We start from the raw sequence: 16,374 nt of genomic DNA, 5'->3' as shown, positions 1-16,374 counted from the left end.
TTTCATCCTTTACTGTGAGAATCCTTAATTTTTTTTAAGGGATTCTCAGTGAAACCAAGCTGAGAATCATTATTTTATTTGTCATTTTGTGATTAGCACATATGAATGTTAAGTGGTATATTTTATTCATACTAAAAATATTTACTGATCAACAAAACTGAGCAAGATACATTCCCTACTTTTAGGGAGTTGATAACCAGCAAGGAGTAAAATAAGCATATAAATAACTGTAATGCAAACCAGAAGCAAGTCCATTTTGATGGGGTGCAAAGAAAAGAGAATATACATGATCAGAGAAATAAGGAAAAGCTTGATCAAAAAGGCTAATAGATATTTCACAGATATCCTTGAAAAGTGAACAGGAAATTGGGGGAGGAGGGATTTTAGGTAAAATGAGTAGTATGAAACAAAAGCATAGGACTTAAGCACAGAATATCTTCAGAGAACAGCAATCTAATTTGATTTAGAATGTTGGTATAATGAAGTTATCATGGGGAGTTTTGAACACCAGGATGGGCTCACCAAATTAAACAAGGAAGAGCTTTTCCTGGATTTTAGTTTGGGGTATGAGTAATGTATTTAGAGCTGCATTTTTAAAAAATACTTAACCTGGAGTAGTAGTTGAATTGGAGAAGGAAGAGATTAAAAACCAGATAATCGAACTGGCAGTAATCCAGCTAATGAGGGTCTAAACCAGGGTGATGGTATTAAGAAATTAACCACCATCCCTTCATTCTTTCATTCCTTACACACTTACTGAGCACATACTGTGTCTGGCATTGTTTTAAACAGTAGAGATATGTCAGTGAATAAGATCGGTATGACCATGTCCTAAAGGAGCAAGCTGACTGAAACCAGAATTATGTCCTCCGTGGCCAAAAAAACAACAGCACGAGTGCCCTGAGAGCACAGAACATGGGACCTACGCCTCATTAAATGTTCAGTCTCTGACTTCCTTCCTTGGCATTCTCCGAGGCTTTAGGAACTCCTAATTATCGGGAAGCTCAGATTCTAATGACCAAGACTGGCAAATAGAAAACAGTCACAGCCCTAGATGAAAAACGCCACGGAGGCTTGTGGCTTAGGTGAGGTTCTCTGATCTTATATAACAGAAACCCACTCAAGATAATGTGGGGCCTAAGAAAAAGACAGTGATAATGAAGATACAGGTGTCCCTCTCAGATCCCTTGGCTAGAAGCTGGCTATAGTCAGACCTCAGAAGGGACTAGAAAACCCTCAGAAGACAAGGAAACTTTTCTTTTTCCTTCCTTTTCCTACCCCTCACTCTCAGGACCTGTCCCAGACCCCCCACCCTCTGAGGCTCTACTCTCACAAAGACATTTGTGTCTGCTTCTCCCTTGGTTTTGCTTTGTTCTTTTCTCATCGTGCCAGCCGTCTCTGCTTCCCCTGACCCATTTTTTCATGTCTTTAATTCAAGAGATCATATGGGCACTGGAGGCTTTACTAAATTCCAGTTCTGAATCTCCAGGAGAATCTGTATGGATTTATTGTGGAGCCAGGCCCAACCAGAGTAGCAGTATAGTTATAGCTTCTGGAGCCCATGGCAAGGAAGGGAGAAAGGATTTCTCAGAGAAAAAAATGTATAGACTAACATTTCAGAAACTTTAATCCCCATCCCAGATATGTATTTGTAATATGATTGTGGTTTTTTTTTTTTCCTCTCTAGAAAAAAAGCTGTAGTTCCAACAGTTGACATCTTAGAGCCTAGTGATATTTGGTATTTATTGAGTGCCTGCCATGGATCAGGTGTTTTACATAATTTCCATGATTTATATTCCATCTGAATACCCCATAGTCTCTTCAGATTTAGCATGGGCTAAATAGTACTCAATATCCTTCCAGTAATACCATTTTCTACCTACCACTTACTATAAAACTTATCAAATTGTGTTGTGGTTATTTGCTTTCTACTCTTGTCAACGTATTCCTTAAGGCAGACACATGTCTTACTCATCTTTGCATCTCCAGTGTCTGAAAGAGAAGCTTCTAGGGGGTAGTTGCTCAGTAGTTGCACTGAATGGAGTTAGAGGTTGCATCACTGTAAGTATTGCTGCCTGATCTGACCCATTATTCAGGAAAATGAGATGTGCAGGCAATTTTGAACTGGGGTGAACATAAGTAGGAAACTTTGAAGGAGCTGATCGGTAAGGCTGGGTGATAGGAATGAAAATAGACTGGGTAGAGTATTGACAAAATTCAGGTCCTAGATGCCCACTTGGCTGGGGAATTTTAGTTTGTATTTTTTTAAGAGGACTGTTTCAATATGAAGTCTTTTGTTTTAAGAAATGTTTTTAATATTTAAAAGGCTATTTAAGTGTATTTTAAATAATAAACAATAAAGGGACTTTTTATTGGGACATTATGTGAATGTTTATATAATGTTTTGTTTGTTTTTTTTCCCAACAGGAACAAGAATGGTAAGTCCAGCATCCTTAAGAAAACTCCTGGAATCTTGTAAAGATCTTTCCTTGCTCGATGTGTCCTTCTGTTCCCAGATTGATAATAGAGCTGTGCTAGAACTCAATGTGAGCTTTCCGAAAGTGTTCATAAAAAAGAGCTTTACTCAATGACTTAATAGATGTTCTATAATAAAATTAATGTGCTTTCGTAGGGTTTTGTTTGCGGGTTGGTTTTGTTTTGTTTTTATAATGGTGGGAATGTCTTTGTATCCCATTAAGACATTAGTGGCTTTTAAAGAAAAATATGGAATTGTCCATTAAATCAATGATGTAAGCACATTGTAATCATTGTAATGATGTAAATCACAAAATATTTTAAGCACTTTAAGAATGTGTGAGTAGCTCATATTATTTTTATCTTTTGTTAATCTGTGATATTATGCTTTAGTCAATAATTACATGTTTAATAAAAGTAATATGGAAATATTTTAACTTATTTTGAAAGGAGCACTTTGAGCAATAAAGTATCATGATATTTATGCAAAACATTAAATAAAAGTAATTTTTCACACCTGCATGTATGGATGCCTTATTAATAATAAGCCTCATGGTCTGGCCAGTATTCAATTTGGTATGTACAGAATTGGAAGAGTCAGTTGGAGAATCTTATTTTGCATCTGTTAAAATTTCTTTTTTTTTTTTTGGCCACGCCTGTTACATGTAGATGTTACCGGACCAGGGGTTAAACCTGTGCCACAGCAGTGACCTAAGCTGCTGCAGTGACAATGCCAGATCTGTAACCTACTGCCCACAGGATAACTCCCTAAGATAATTTTTTTTCTAAGTTGATATATTCTTCAACTTGAAAATTTTTGGTTTTTCCACTTATGGTATATTAATTTATTTTACTAGTGGATAATAACAGTATAGAAAAATGGTTCCCATTGTGGTGCAGCGGAAATGAATCTGACTAGTATCCATGAGGATGAAGGTTCCATCCCTGGCCTCACTCAGTGGGTTGTGGATCCAGCGTTGCCATGAGCTGTGGTGAAGATCACAGATGAGGCTCAGATCCCGAGTTGCTATGGTTGTGGCTGTGGCTGGCGTCTGTAGCTCCAATTCGACCCCTAGCCTGGGAACTTCCATGCATGTGTGGCCCTAAAAAGCAAAAAAAAAAAAAAGAAAGAAAAGAAAAGAAAGAAAGAAAAATGGGCATAATCAAGGACCAGAGGTAAACTACTAAATGAAATAGCTTTCCAACTCTTAGGCAGATACCTTAAAAATTTGCCAGAGGGAAAGTCTTCTGAATTATATGCGGATTTTATTTATTTATTGTTTCTGTACCCCAGCACCTTAAATAAATAGAAATCAGTTGTAGTAGAGAAAACAAAACAAACATTGTTTTGTTAAATAGTAAATTGATTTCGTTCTGCTGCTAAGAAAGTAGACAGAAAATATTTCGTGTAATGAAAAGGTAGGGCTGTTTTGAATAGTAAACTAATATTAAATGTATAGTGTGACAAAATTTATTTTCCCCACACAAGGAAAAGTGTTCATTTCCAGTGTCCACATATCCTAGGGTGATCCTGTGGAGCTCTGCTGTCCAGTATGGCAGCCATTAGCCATATGTGGCTATTTTGCTTAATTTTAGTTAAACTTTATTAAAAATTCCACCCTTCAGTCATACTAGTGACATTTCAAGTGTTCGGTAGTTACCTGAGGCTAGTGGTTATCACTGGACAGCACTATTCTAGAATTTCTTGTTATAAGATATAGTCATTTAAGAAAAAGCATGTTTAGTTTAAAAATTAGCACAGTTACTAGATATCTATCTCTAGGGAAGTTTTGAGGATACCCTCAACAGTACATATGTGAAAGGATTCCACCTCTCACGAAGTTCTTAAGTGAGTGAATTTATATATGTGGAAAATAGTAGGCATTCAGCGAATAGTTACTGAATGAATAAGAATATATTATTGAATTAAGCCATATAGTATGTCAAATTTTAAAATTGTAAATGTTGCCCGTTACTAGTAGTACTGTGTTTATCCTCTTATAGAATGTAAAGAAGGTACTATGTGACATTCAAAATATTGAAATGTTAATCCAGTCTCCTCCTTGTAAGAAACCAAGAGAGAGAGTTGCTGTCCTGTTGGCATGCCCTACAACATCTGGTTTTAGAGCAAAAGTCAGCAAATGTTTTTCATAAAGGGCCAGGGAGTAAATATTTTAGACTTTGTGGGTCAAGAGGCGAAAGTGAGATAATGTAGATACTTACACTATTTTGCTGGCTTCACCTCCAGCAGCTTTTGATTTAGTAGAATTTGCATTTTTAATGATAGTAGGTGATGCTACTGCTGCTGATCTGAGGGCTACCCCTTGAGAGGCATCGCTCTGCAGCTCTCCTTGAATCTGAAGCTTTTCCCTGAATTCCAATGAATCCCACATGCAGTGGGAATAACTGTTCTTACTGTTTTACGTTGTTTCAACTTTTGGTTGAAACAGCCTGCCACAAAAGCTCAATTCCAAAGTCATTTCACGTTCTGTTATAGCAGTTAGGGGCATTTCTTCTTGATCAGAAAAATCTCGGTATCAGCTCTGATCTCAAAAATTCATGATAGGAGTTGCTGCTGTGGCACAACAAGATCAGCAGATCTTGGAGTGCTGGGGTGCAGGTTTGAGCCCCAGCCCGGCACAGTGGGTTAAGGATCTGGTATCGCTGCAGCTGCAGCATAGATCGCATCTGTGGCTCAGATGTGATCCCTGGCCTGGGAACTTCCATATGCCTCAGGGCAGCCAAAAGCAACACAAAACAAGATAAAACTACCACTGCTAAGCCAACGGACTGTTGTGTGGGAAGGCAAATCAGGATATTCAACTTCTATATCTGATGAAAAATGACAGAAGTGGTGATGATTAGATGAAGTTCACCATTGACACTGCTATTCAATAATAAAAGATTGCACATATTCCACAAAGTACTTGCTGATGAATGATAATAAATAATCATAGGTTTTAAACACTGCATTTTCATAAAGTTTGTAAATTTGACTAAGCCTTTTTTGCTCCACACATATTTTTACCACCACCAGTTGCAACCCATCTTAGCAGATACTACTTCAGGTTATACTGAATTTGTGTTTTCTTAACTTCTTAGAAAATATGCTCATGTGTTCTGTGCAGACTACTCACAAAAACCAACTCTTCAGTCACGTCAACCTTGGCATTGACTCATCAAATAAATAACAATAACTAGACAATATCAGTAACATCAGTAACATGATAACTCATCAAGAGCCAAGGAGAACCACTCAGAATCATTCACCTTGTTGGGTTTTTTCTTTCTTTCTTTCTTTCTTTCTTTCTTTTTTTTTTTTTTTTGACTAATGACATTGTTCCCAATGTTCTCAACTCTGAGTAACTGTTCTTGCCAGAAAGCTAATTTCAGAGTCTTAAGCAAGTTTACTTTGGACATATTTCCTCAGCTGATGATTCAAAAACAATTTAATTATCTCACCGTTGTTAAAAGGCCTTCCTTGCTTGGCTAATAAATGAACCACTCAGAAACTTACTTTGACTGAAGATTTATTTTCATTTTTGTAAAGAAATTCTGTTGTGATGAGATCCCTTGTTTTAAGTTTTCTAATTTTTCTGACCATTGCCTTCCTATGAATTGAGAATATTGTGCTAAGTGCTTAGTCTAGTAATTTAAATGTATATAATATTCTTTCAGAGGTGCTACAGTGTCCTTGCATGTTAAATGCAATGCTTTGGCCTCTAATTTGCTTTTTGTTTTTTTGTCTTTTGTCCTTTTAGGGTCACACCAGTGGCATATGGAGGTTCCCAGGCTAGGGGTCTAATCGGAGCTGTAGCTGCTGGCCTACGCCACAGCCACAGCAACGCCAGATCCAAGCCTTGTCTGTGACCTACACCAGAGCTCACGGCAACACTGGATCATTAACCCACTGAGCGAGGCCAGGGATCGAACCCGAGAACTCATGGTTCCTAGTCAGGTTCATTTCTACTGTGCCATGACGGGAACTCTGTGGCCTCTAATTTTATAATGAAATAATCTATGCTCCTCTGTGCCTTAAACACATGACACTCGAATTGCACTTTTCTCTTTTTTTGTTCTGACGTAGTAGGTATGCATGATAACAGAAAATTTTTAATTATTGTGGTATGGAAAATACATGTGGCATCAAAGTGCTGGTAGTAAATAATTTCATCACTGAAATTTGCAACGTATACAATGAGAGCACATGCAGGGTCTCTGTTGCTACAACTCTGCCATTGGAGTGTGGAAGCCGCGGCAGACACGTAAGTGCATACGTGTGGCCACGTTCCAATAAAATTCTATTTCTGGACACTGAAAGTTGGATTTCACCTAATTCATTTGTCTCAAAATATTCTTTTTTCATTTATTAGCCATTAGAAAATGTAAAAACCATTTTTAAGTTGCAATCTGGATTTGGCTTGTGGACTGAATTTGTGACTCCTATTCTAGGATGTTTTCAAATCAGTTAGTTAACCCAGGTTGGCCAATTCCTAATTTTATAAATCTGTTCTCAGCATTCATCTTTGTCATTTTACCATTTATATTTTAAAATGATGGACAGTGTTTTATTGACTTAGAGAAAACAAAACTTTTTACCATAACAAGAATTTTGGATTTTTTTTCTTTTTTATTGAAGTATATTTGACAATTAAGGATTATATATGATATACAATTTGAAAATTTGATACACATATACATTGTAGGGAAAAAATCACCACACCCAAGTTAATTAACTTATCTCTCTATTCAGATAGTTAACATTTTTTTTGGTAGGGACACTTAAGATCTATCCTCTTAGAAAATTTCTTTCTTTTCTTTTTGTTTTTTAGGGCCACACCCACGGCATATGGAAGTTCCGGGGTTAGGGGTGGAATCAGAGCTACAGCTGCTGACTTACGCCACAGCCATAGCAACGCGGGATCCGAGCCGCATCTGCAATCTACACCACAGCTCCCAGCAACACGGGATCCTTAACCCACTGATCAAGGCCAGGGATCAAACCTCCATCCTCATGGGTACTAGTCGGGTTTGTTTCTACTGAGCCATAATGGGAGCTCCCCTAGCAAATTTCAAGTGTATTGGTAACTCTAGCCACACTGTTGTACATTAGATCTCCAGAATTTATTCATCACGCATAACTGAAAATATCTACTTTTGACCAGCTTCTCCCCATTTCCTTTTCCCCAGTCCCTGATAACCAGCATTATACTTTCTGCTTCTATGACTATATTTGACTACCTTAGATTCCACATGTGAGTGAAATCCTGCAATGTGTCCTTCTGTGTAGTTTATTTCACTTAGCACAATGTCCTCCAGGTTTATTTATTTTTGTTGAAAATAGCATTATTTCCTTTTTAAGGCTGAATAATGTTCCCTTTTACACAAACACACACACTTTTTCTTTATCCATTCATCTATTGACAGACATTTAGGTTATTTCCATATCTTGGCTATTGTGAATTTGTGAATTATGCCGAAATGAATGTGGGTGTGCAGATATCTCTATGAGAGCCTTCTTTCATTTCCTTTGGATATATACCCAGAAATGAGATTGCTGGATCATGTAACATTTCTACTTATAATTTTTAAAGGAACCACCATACCGTTTTTCATAAAGGCCATATCAATTCATAGTCCTAACAACAGTATGCAAGTGTTCCCTTAATAAGAGAGAAATATAGACTACCCATTAAATTTGAAGCCAGATGACCAATTGTTACTAGCATTGCCAACTGAGGTTTTTTTTTTTTTAATTATCTTAAATTTTGCCAAGACAAATTATCTTCCCAGTGGCTCATAATGAATAAAGATATGTCCCTGATTCTGGGAGCATAATTAAAGTATCCTCTCAATTTAAATTGCTCTGAAATAAGACCCTAGAAATACACAACATGTAGCAAAACATTTAGACAATTAATATACTTCCTTTCCTCTGGCATGATTCATTTTGAGCCAATATGTAGCAAAGAAAAACAGGAGTTTTTGTGCAGAAGTATTTTTATTTTTTGATGTTTCCCAGGCATTAACTTAGAGACTGAAAACTCATAATTGCAAGTGTAACAATACTAACCAAGGAGACCCAATAAAAATTGCATTTGGTTGCCGTGTATATTATTAATGAATGTTTGGTTTTTCATTTTTTTTACTTTAAAGAAGTAAAGCATGCCTATGAGTGACAGAGTCATTTTCATTCTTGAAGCCATTTATCACACGTTTATCAGTGTTGCATCTTAGTTTCCCCACATTTAACGTTGCTTCTTCATAAAAACTTTTTTTTCTAAGCCAATCTGAAAATGTTGGCAGTGACCCTTAATAGAAAGTTAGCTATTGGCAAAACACTATTCTGGCAGCTATGGTTTTAAACTTGCAGCCTAGTTCTCTAGCAGTACGCTAATGTCAATAAACAAATGAGGTGATGATTGACAGCCACAGCTACAAGTCAAAAGGAAAGCAATAAAACATTAATCAGAGGTGATTTATTTTATATATATATTATAGTTTTTAATAAATTGGATAGAGGCCGAGATTTTTCCTTTGGCACAGCAGAGTGTATTTGATATTTTTGCCTGTAAGTTTGAATTTTCGGCTTAAAGTTTTGTGCATATGAATACCATTAGTGGTTTGATTTTGAGAGAAAAAAGCTATTGTGTCAAAATCTACATTTTTTGAGGAAGGAAGATTTTTGTCAATGGGTTAGGAAAAGTGAATGAATGCAGTCTTAACTATAAATTTTTTTTAAGGAAGAGTTTGAAAGCAAAGCAGTCTTAGGAAGAAATTGAGTAGATTACACCAAAGATAAAACAACTCTTTACAAATTAGTATCTGTGCAGACAACAGAGATGTTTTAAATTTTATTTGTATAAAAATGTTGTTCAATTTCTAATTTTTTTTATTGTTTGCATTATTCTGTACTTTAGAATAATAAGCTAAGCTTGAGTATCTCATTAGCTCACTTTCACAATTGATCATTTCAGGACTCTGCTGAATATAATGGAAGGTTTGGGTAAATAGGTTTGTGTCACAGACTCTGAAATTAGACAAGAATAAGCCTGGAAGATAAGCTATCATCTATGTGCCAAACACTTACAGTCCATCCTCAGGCTATGCGATGACATCAGCTCAGATGCATTTTAAACTCTAAAATTACATGAGTCCAGAGTCCCCACTCTTGGCTCAATGATAACGAATCCAACTGGTATCCATGAAGATGCGGGTTCAATCCTTGGCCTCACTCAGTGGTTTAAGGATCCAGTGTTGCCATGAGCTGTGGTGTAGGTCGCAGACATGGCTCAGATCATGTGTTGCTGTGGCTGTGGTATAGGCCGGCAGCTGTAGCTCTGATTTGATCCATAGCCTGGGAACTTTCATATGCTGTGGGTGCGGACCTAAAAAGACAAGAAATAGTAGTAAGAATAAATGTAAAAATAAAATAGAATTACGTGAGTCTGGGAGTTCCTGCTGTGGCACAATAGGATTGGTGGCATCTCTGCAGCTCCAGGACTCAGGTTCAATCCCCAGCCTGGCACAGTGGGTTAAAGCATCCTAGTGTTACCACAGCTGCAGCCAGCATAGGGCAACTGTGGCTCAAATTTGATCCCTGGCTTGGGAATTCCATATGTTACAGGGCAGCCAGAAAAGAAAAAAAAATTACATGAGTCTGCACTTAAACTGTAAACTGCATTCACACTGTCATTTACTTTTCCTTTATTCTTTCTCAATAGTTACCCAAAATAATATTAATTTACTTATTGTTTAATTTGTGATTTAAAACAAACCAAAGTTTGATAAGGGTTTTTCCACTTAGAAGAGTATCATGTACTGCAGTATTTGCTTTTTGTAGAAGCAAGTTTCTTCATTACCAGTTAGCTCCTAAATTGTTCCTCAGTTGTTAGTCACCCAAATTACTTTTAGTGAACTAGAATGGAATGAATGACACAAGGTTAAACACATTCATCCATCCATTTAGTCAACAGACTGTATTGACAACAAAGATATGTTGAGATCTGTGTGCTAGGCAAAGATTAGGGGAGGGGTTGGGTTTACAGAATATATATAAATAACCACAGAGCAATGTTCAAAATTGGTTAAGTGCCATGAAAAAATTTTGTGGTGATTAAGCAAGGGATACAATGAATTCAACAAAGTTAGTTCTCTTCACTGCTGCACTTCAGAACCTTTAATATCTAATGGACTCTGTGAAGGTGGGATAGAGTGAAGATTTGTAGTGTTTGCCTATTTTCTTTACAATACCTGTAAACACTTCTTGGAAATTTTAGTTTCTCAGCCCACAGTTTGGAAAGTGCTCCTAAGCAGCACTATATGATGTATTATTACAACTGTTCACTACAGGGAGCTCCCATCATGGCACAGTGGAAACGAATCCAACTAGTATCCATGAGAATATGGGTTTGATCGCTGGCCTCACTCAGTGGGTTGAGGATCCAGCAGTGCCCTGAGCTGTGGTGTAGGTCCCAGATGCGGCTTGGATCTGGTGTTGCTGTGGCTGTGGCGTAGGCCGGCAGCTGTAGCTCTGAATGGACCCCTAGCCTGGGAGCTTCCATATGCCAGGGGTGTGGCCCTAAAAAAAGAGAGAAATTGTTCACTACAGCAACTTTTAACATATTTACTGAAGATTATGCTTATAGTTTGTTTCTCATAAAAATATTTTAATGTTTATTTCAGAAGGTTAAGAAGATGACTAATCCTTTATGATATGAATTTAAAAAATATTTGAGCATGATTTCTATATTTTGATCAATAATTTCTGACTTGATTTGTACTCACATATTAGATTTTTAGGATACGTTCTTACTAGCAGTATCCTGAAATTCTGTGAAATATGAGTCATGGTCTAGTCATTGGAAATGCTGTCCCATGTGATTATTTTTAATATTTTTAATATTTAGTATTAATAATATTGAATGGCAGTAGGATGTCTTGTCAGGTTGCTTTATTTAATATTTATATGTTGTACCAGTTTATAAACTATTTTCATTGGCGTTCCTGTTGTGGTGCAGCAGAAACGAATCCAACTAGGAACCATGAGGTTGCTCGGTGGGTTAAGGATCCAGCATTGCCATGAGCTGTGGTGTAGGTTGCAGACATGGCTCAGATCTGATGTTGCTGTGGCTGTGGCGTAGGCTGGCAGCTGTAGCTCCGATTGGACCCCTAACCTGGGAACCTCCACGTGCCACAAGTGCAGCCCTAAAAAGCAATAAATAAATAAATAAATAAACTATTCTAATCATCAATTTATATCATGGAAAGAAAGTAGAAATTTTAGATGAACTTCTGACCAGTGACTTTTAAAAATATTTAATATGTAATTTTTTTTTAAAGGTATGGTAACAAGAGTTCAGTACTATCATCTGTTTTGAATGAAGTGATGTGGTAATTTATTACAAGAATCATTTCTTCCCCAATAAGATACTTTCATGTGAGCCCTATTATATGTTAGTCATATATATATATATATAGAGAGAGAGAGAGAGAGAGAGATTTATGTATATATTTCAGTCTCACAAATAAAATATGTTTATTTTGCTAAACTTTAAGTGAGAAGTTGTATTTCATCAGTATGTTCTATAGAATATTTATAAATTGCCACTAAGATTACAATAAGAGCTAGAGAACTGTTAATACTAACACACATTCTGGCATACCATTATTCTTCCTTGAAATGTTTTTGCTGACATACACCCCAAATAAAGAACTGATAGTGTTGAAGCTGTGCTGACTTGGTTTAAACGTTGTAAAAATAATCACAACCAGTAAAAGTTAAAATAAATGTTCTTACATTTCTGGTAATCAGAAATATCTGTAAAGTTGAAACACCATAAAATGTTTTAGCATATGTTATCCTTACTGTTTGCCAGCAGTGTCTGACCATGTGCATCTACTCAGAGAAGAGAAACACTATTATTAGACTATCAGATGACTGTTCAGCTTCTTTCAGGATATCTTCTGATTTCCCATCTATGGGCACTCCTTGCCAAAATCCAGAGTCTCATTTCCAGAGCTCCCATTGTGGCTCAGTGGTAACAAAACTGACTAGTATCCATGAGGAGACAGGTTTGATCCCTGACTTCACCCAGTGGGTTAAGGATCTGGCATTGCCATGAGCTGCGATGTAGGCACAGATGTGGCTTGAATCCCTCATTGCTGTAGCTGTGGTGTAGGCTTACAGCTCCAGCTCTGATTCGACCCCTAGCCTGGGAACTTCCATATGCCACAGGTGCAGCCCTAAAAAGCAAAAAATAGTCTCATTTCCTACGCTGTGTGCATCACTTTCCAGGACCTGGCTTCTGAGCAGAATGGTGCTCCTGGTGTAGCATCTGGCCTCATGCCTCTGGGCCTTCATCCTTCTGAACCTCTGTAACAAGTCACTAGCTTCCGTTTTAACTCTCAAGCCTAGCACCCTCCCTTATAAGTCAAATTAGGCCATGTATTTTTTTTTTTAACATTTTGAACATTAAAGTAGTAAATGTTAAAGAGGGTGAATTTTTAAGCCTTGCAGTACTCTGATAAATGTTTGAAGACCAACTCTGTAGTGGAGGGGAGAAAGCCCTGATGTGTAGATCTTTCCAATTTTTGTCTTGTAAATTCTCCCACTGTGACTGATTTCAGGCTATCAATGTGGAGTCCCTCAATACTGAGCTCAGATAAGACACACATGCTTTCTCTTTTTCGTTAATATGAACCAGCTCCAGTTCACCACCGCCAAATGATGTTATTAAACATTGATCTCGTGATTTCTGAGAAATAGGCATAAGTTCCAGCTAGTTTTCCCCCAATGGTGGCATTGTCTGCAGTCAAGTGGTCCTTCTCATCCTTGTCACTGAATACATTGACAGAAAGTTTAAAAATATTTTTCTAAATTAATATCCAGTAATCATTAGTAGGAGGATTAAGAATGTTAAGAAGAAAAACTGAAAAAAAAAAAAACTCACTAGGAGAAGCAATTTGTTTTTGATAATGTAAAACTGACACTGGTCGTATAATTAATACAGAGCATTGTGTGTGGGGGATTATGGTTTTTTAAAAATCCCTATACTTCCATGGACTTTGACAATTACATCCCCAGATAAATTGTGACATTTCCTTTCTGCATGTTGGTGCAATTTTACATTATGAAATTGTCATGTAGATTCATTACACCTATTTTCCAAACACAAAAGACCATAACTCAAATATGTACCCATCATATACTGACCTCTAAACTATGTAAAAAAACTTTCTATCACTAATGTATATGCAGGCACATTGATAAGATATTTATACATTTTTTCATAATAGAAATTCTTGGCTCGGCAACCTCAGAATTTTTACTTTTGATGTTTTTCTCCTCAAATACTGGATTTTTGTTCTGGATATGAAAGCGTTTGTGTGCTAGCTTTTATCAGGCTACAATGAATAACGACCTCAAAAATGTCAGTAGCTTTTGGAGTTCCCGCTGTGGTGCAGTAAGAAAAGGATCCAGCATTGTCCCTGTGGCAGCTTGGGTTGCTGCTGAGATATGGGTTCGATCCCCAGCCTGGTGTAGTAGGTTAAGGATCTGGCATTGCTGCAGTTGTGGCTAGGTCACAGCTGTGTCTCCAGTTCTATTCCTGGCCCAGGAACTTCCACAGGTATGGCCAAAAAAAAAAAAAAAAAAAGTAAGTAAGTAGCTTTCAATAACCTATATTTCTCGCTCATGTAACAAGTTGGCCTCTGTGGGTTGCTTGCTGTGACTATCCTGTAGGATGTAGTGAGGTTCAGCTCTGTCCCACCAGGACCCAGGCTGAAAGAAAAGGCGTCTCTGGGATGTGTTCTTATAGTGGCAGAGGGAGCTGATGCAGGAGAACTGGCAGCATCATGAAATGCCTCTAAAAATGTCTAAGTGGATATATTGCTCATCAAGCCTGTTCACATTCTGTTGGTCAAAGTCATGTGGCCAAGCTCAGTCACTGGGCAACAAGGCTACTCATCCTATTGGAGCCATGATAAGTCATAGCCAACTGTATTGGGAACAAATAATTATGATCAGTGTACCACAAATATTTGAGCTCACCATGAGTAGCCAAATTATGTCAAAATAATATGAAAGAGAAGTTCCCTGGTGGCCTGACCGTCAAGAACTCAGCCTTTCACTGCTGTGGTGTGAGTTCCATCCCTGGCCCAGGAATTTCTAATGCCATGGGTGCAGCCAAAATAATAATAATAATAATAATGATAATAATAATAAAGGAAATAACATGTGAATTTTTAAAAAAATTCTATTACTGATTACATTGGTTTAGATTCAGGATTTTTAGTATTCTCACTGTTTTTCTTTTTTTTAATTTATTTTTAATTTTTATTTTATTTATTTTATTTTATATTTTTGTCTTTTTGCCTTTTCTAGGGCCACACCTGCAGCATATAGAGGTTCCCAGGCTAGAGGTCTAATCTGAGCTGTAGTCGTCGGCCTACACCAGAGCCACAGCAACGCCAGATCTGAGCCTTGTCTGTAACCTACACCACAGCTCACGGCAACACCGGATCCTTAACCCACTGAGCGAGGCCAGGGATCGAACCCACAACCTCATGGTTCCTCGTCGAAATCATTAACCACTGAGCCACGACGGGAACTCCTGTATTTCATTTTTTTTAAATAAAATTTTTTTCCCAAATATCGCTATCATCTAATTCTGTAGGAAATTGAAGATGTGATAAGCTAACAGCAGTCTTCCCTGTAAGTGATGAGGTGGTAATGGGAACAATAGAGGGGAAACGGAAGTCATGAGTCCACAATATGGACGGTGGTACATTTGGCTGTTAATTTAACTTTTCTGAGTCTCAATTTTCTCATCTGTAAAGTAAGAAAGTTGTTCCACAGGTTTCCTAAGGTCATTCTTACTATAAAGCTCTCATTCTAACGGTTTCTTATTGTCATCTAATTAACAAAGCACATCCTTCTGCAATTTTTATTATGCTTTAACTCATTGTTTTCTTCAGAATTATGGCAGAGTTGATGGAATTTTAATTTTCTTTTATTCCTGTTGTGCCCAATTAAAAATGAATTTGAGTCAAGTAATAGAAGGCAATCCTCCTTGTTTCTATCTTAATGGTTAAACTAATACTGTCCTGTTACTCCGAGATTTGCTAGTTTAAACATCATTGTATGTATAAGAATCATCTGGAAGTGTGTTTAAAATGTAAATTTCCAGTCCCCAAGCCCCTGGAGATTCAGAGACTGATAGAACCCAGAACACTACATTTTAAACAAGCACTCCATGTGTCCAAACTAGTTTAAGCAGTACAAACCCTATAAATTATTTTGGTAATAATAATTTTTTTAAACCCACATACTGGGATACTATATACTTAGCATGATAATTTAAAATTAGTCCTTAATACCATGCTTCTCAATTATATATTCTTTATTTGGTGTTTGTATTTTGTCTCTGTGAATTTAATGGGTTTTTTTTTGGGAGGGGGTTGTACCACATTTAATGTATGGGACCTCTGTAAGTGATGGAATTATGTTCATACATAAGTTTTAGAAACGTGGAAACCAAAATATCCTAATATCCCTTTGAAGTTAAAGTGCTTTGATTATTATTAGCCTTCTCCAAATGTATACAGAGCAGATCCATCTCAGAATGAAACAGTACCACAAAATGAAATACTGCAACATGAGAACTGCTGTTGGATTATTATATCCAGTTTCCCTGCTCCTGCTTCTTCCCTCGTTTCCTCTCAATCTAATCTCCACATCCATATACTTCTGTAAAATATACTCCTATCATGTCATTTCTTGGCTTAAAATCCTTCAGAATAAAGCCCAAAGCCCTTAGCTGATGGTGTCTTATCTCCTCAATTTCCCCCTCGCCCTCAGCATCTTGCTCCTTGGTGAAATACACTTGCCCATATATC

The 16,374-nt window shown here is 37.1% G+C and overlaps 1 protein-coding gene across 8 annotated transcripts in view; it reads left to right on the top strand.

Annotated features, from left to right (window-relative positions):
• The window catches only part of FBXL4 (F-box and leucine rich repeat protein 4), a 63,552-nt gene extending 60,555 nt beyond the window's left edge, over positions 1–2,997 (top strand). For 7 of the 8 annotated variants that reach the window (XR_014805437.1, XM_084959698.1, XM_013992717.3 and 4 more), the window contains exon 9: positions 2,428–2,997. Coding sequence is in view for 7 of the 8 variants with exons in the window: in XM_084959698.1 (XP_084815824.1) it covers positions 2,428–2,591 (164 nt within the window). In the remaining variant the exon portion in view is untranslated. 8 annotated transcript variants of the gene reach the window in all.
• The last annotated feature ends 13,377 nt before the right edge of the window (positions 2,998–16,374 follow it).

Source organism: Sus scrofa, chromosome 1, assembly GCF_054392235.1.
Source record: "Sus scrofa isolate SSC_HxYL_T2T_F1_AM1 chromosome 1, Sscrofa_HxYL_maternal_Yorkshire_Landrace_v2.0, whole genome shotgun sequence".
Lineage (NCBI taxonomy): Eukaryota > Metazoa > Chordata > Mammalia > Artiodactyla > Suidae > Sus > Sus scrofa.
The sequence above is the reverse complement of the archived record's forward strand: the minus strand, read 5'-3'. Positions and strand labels throughout refer to the sequence as shown.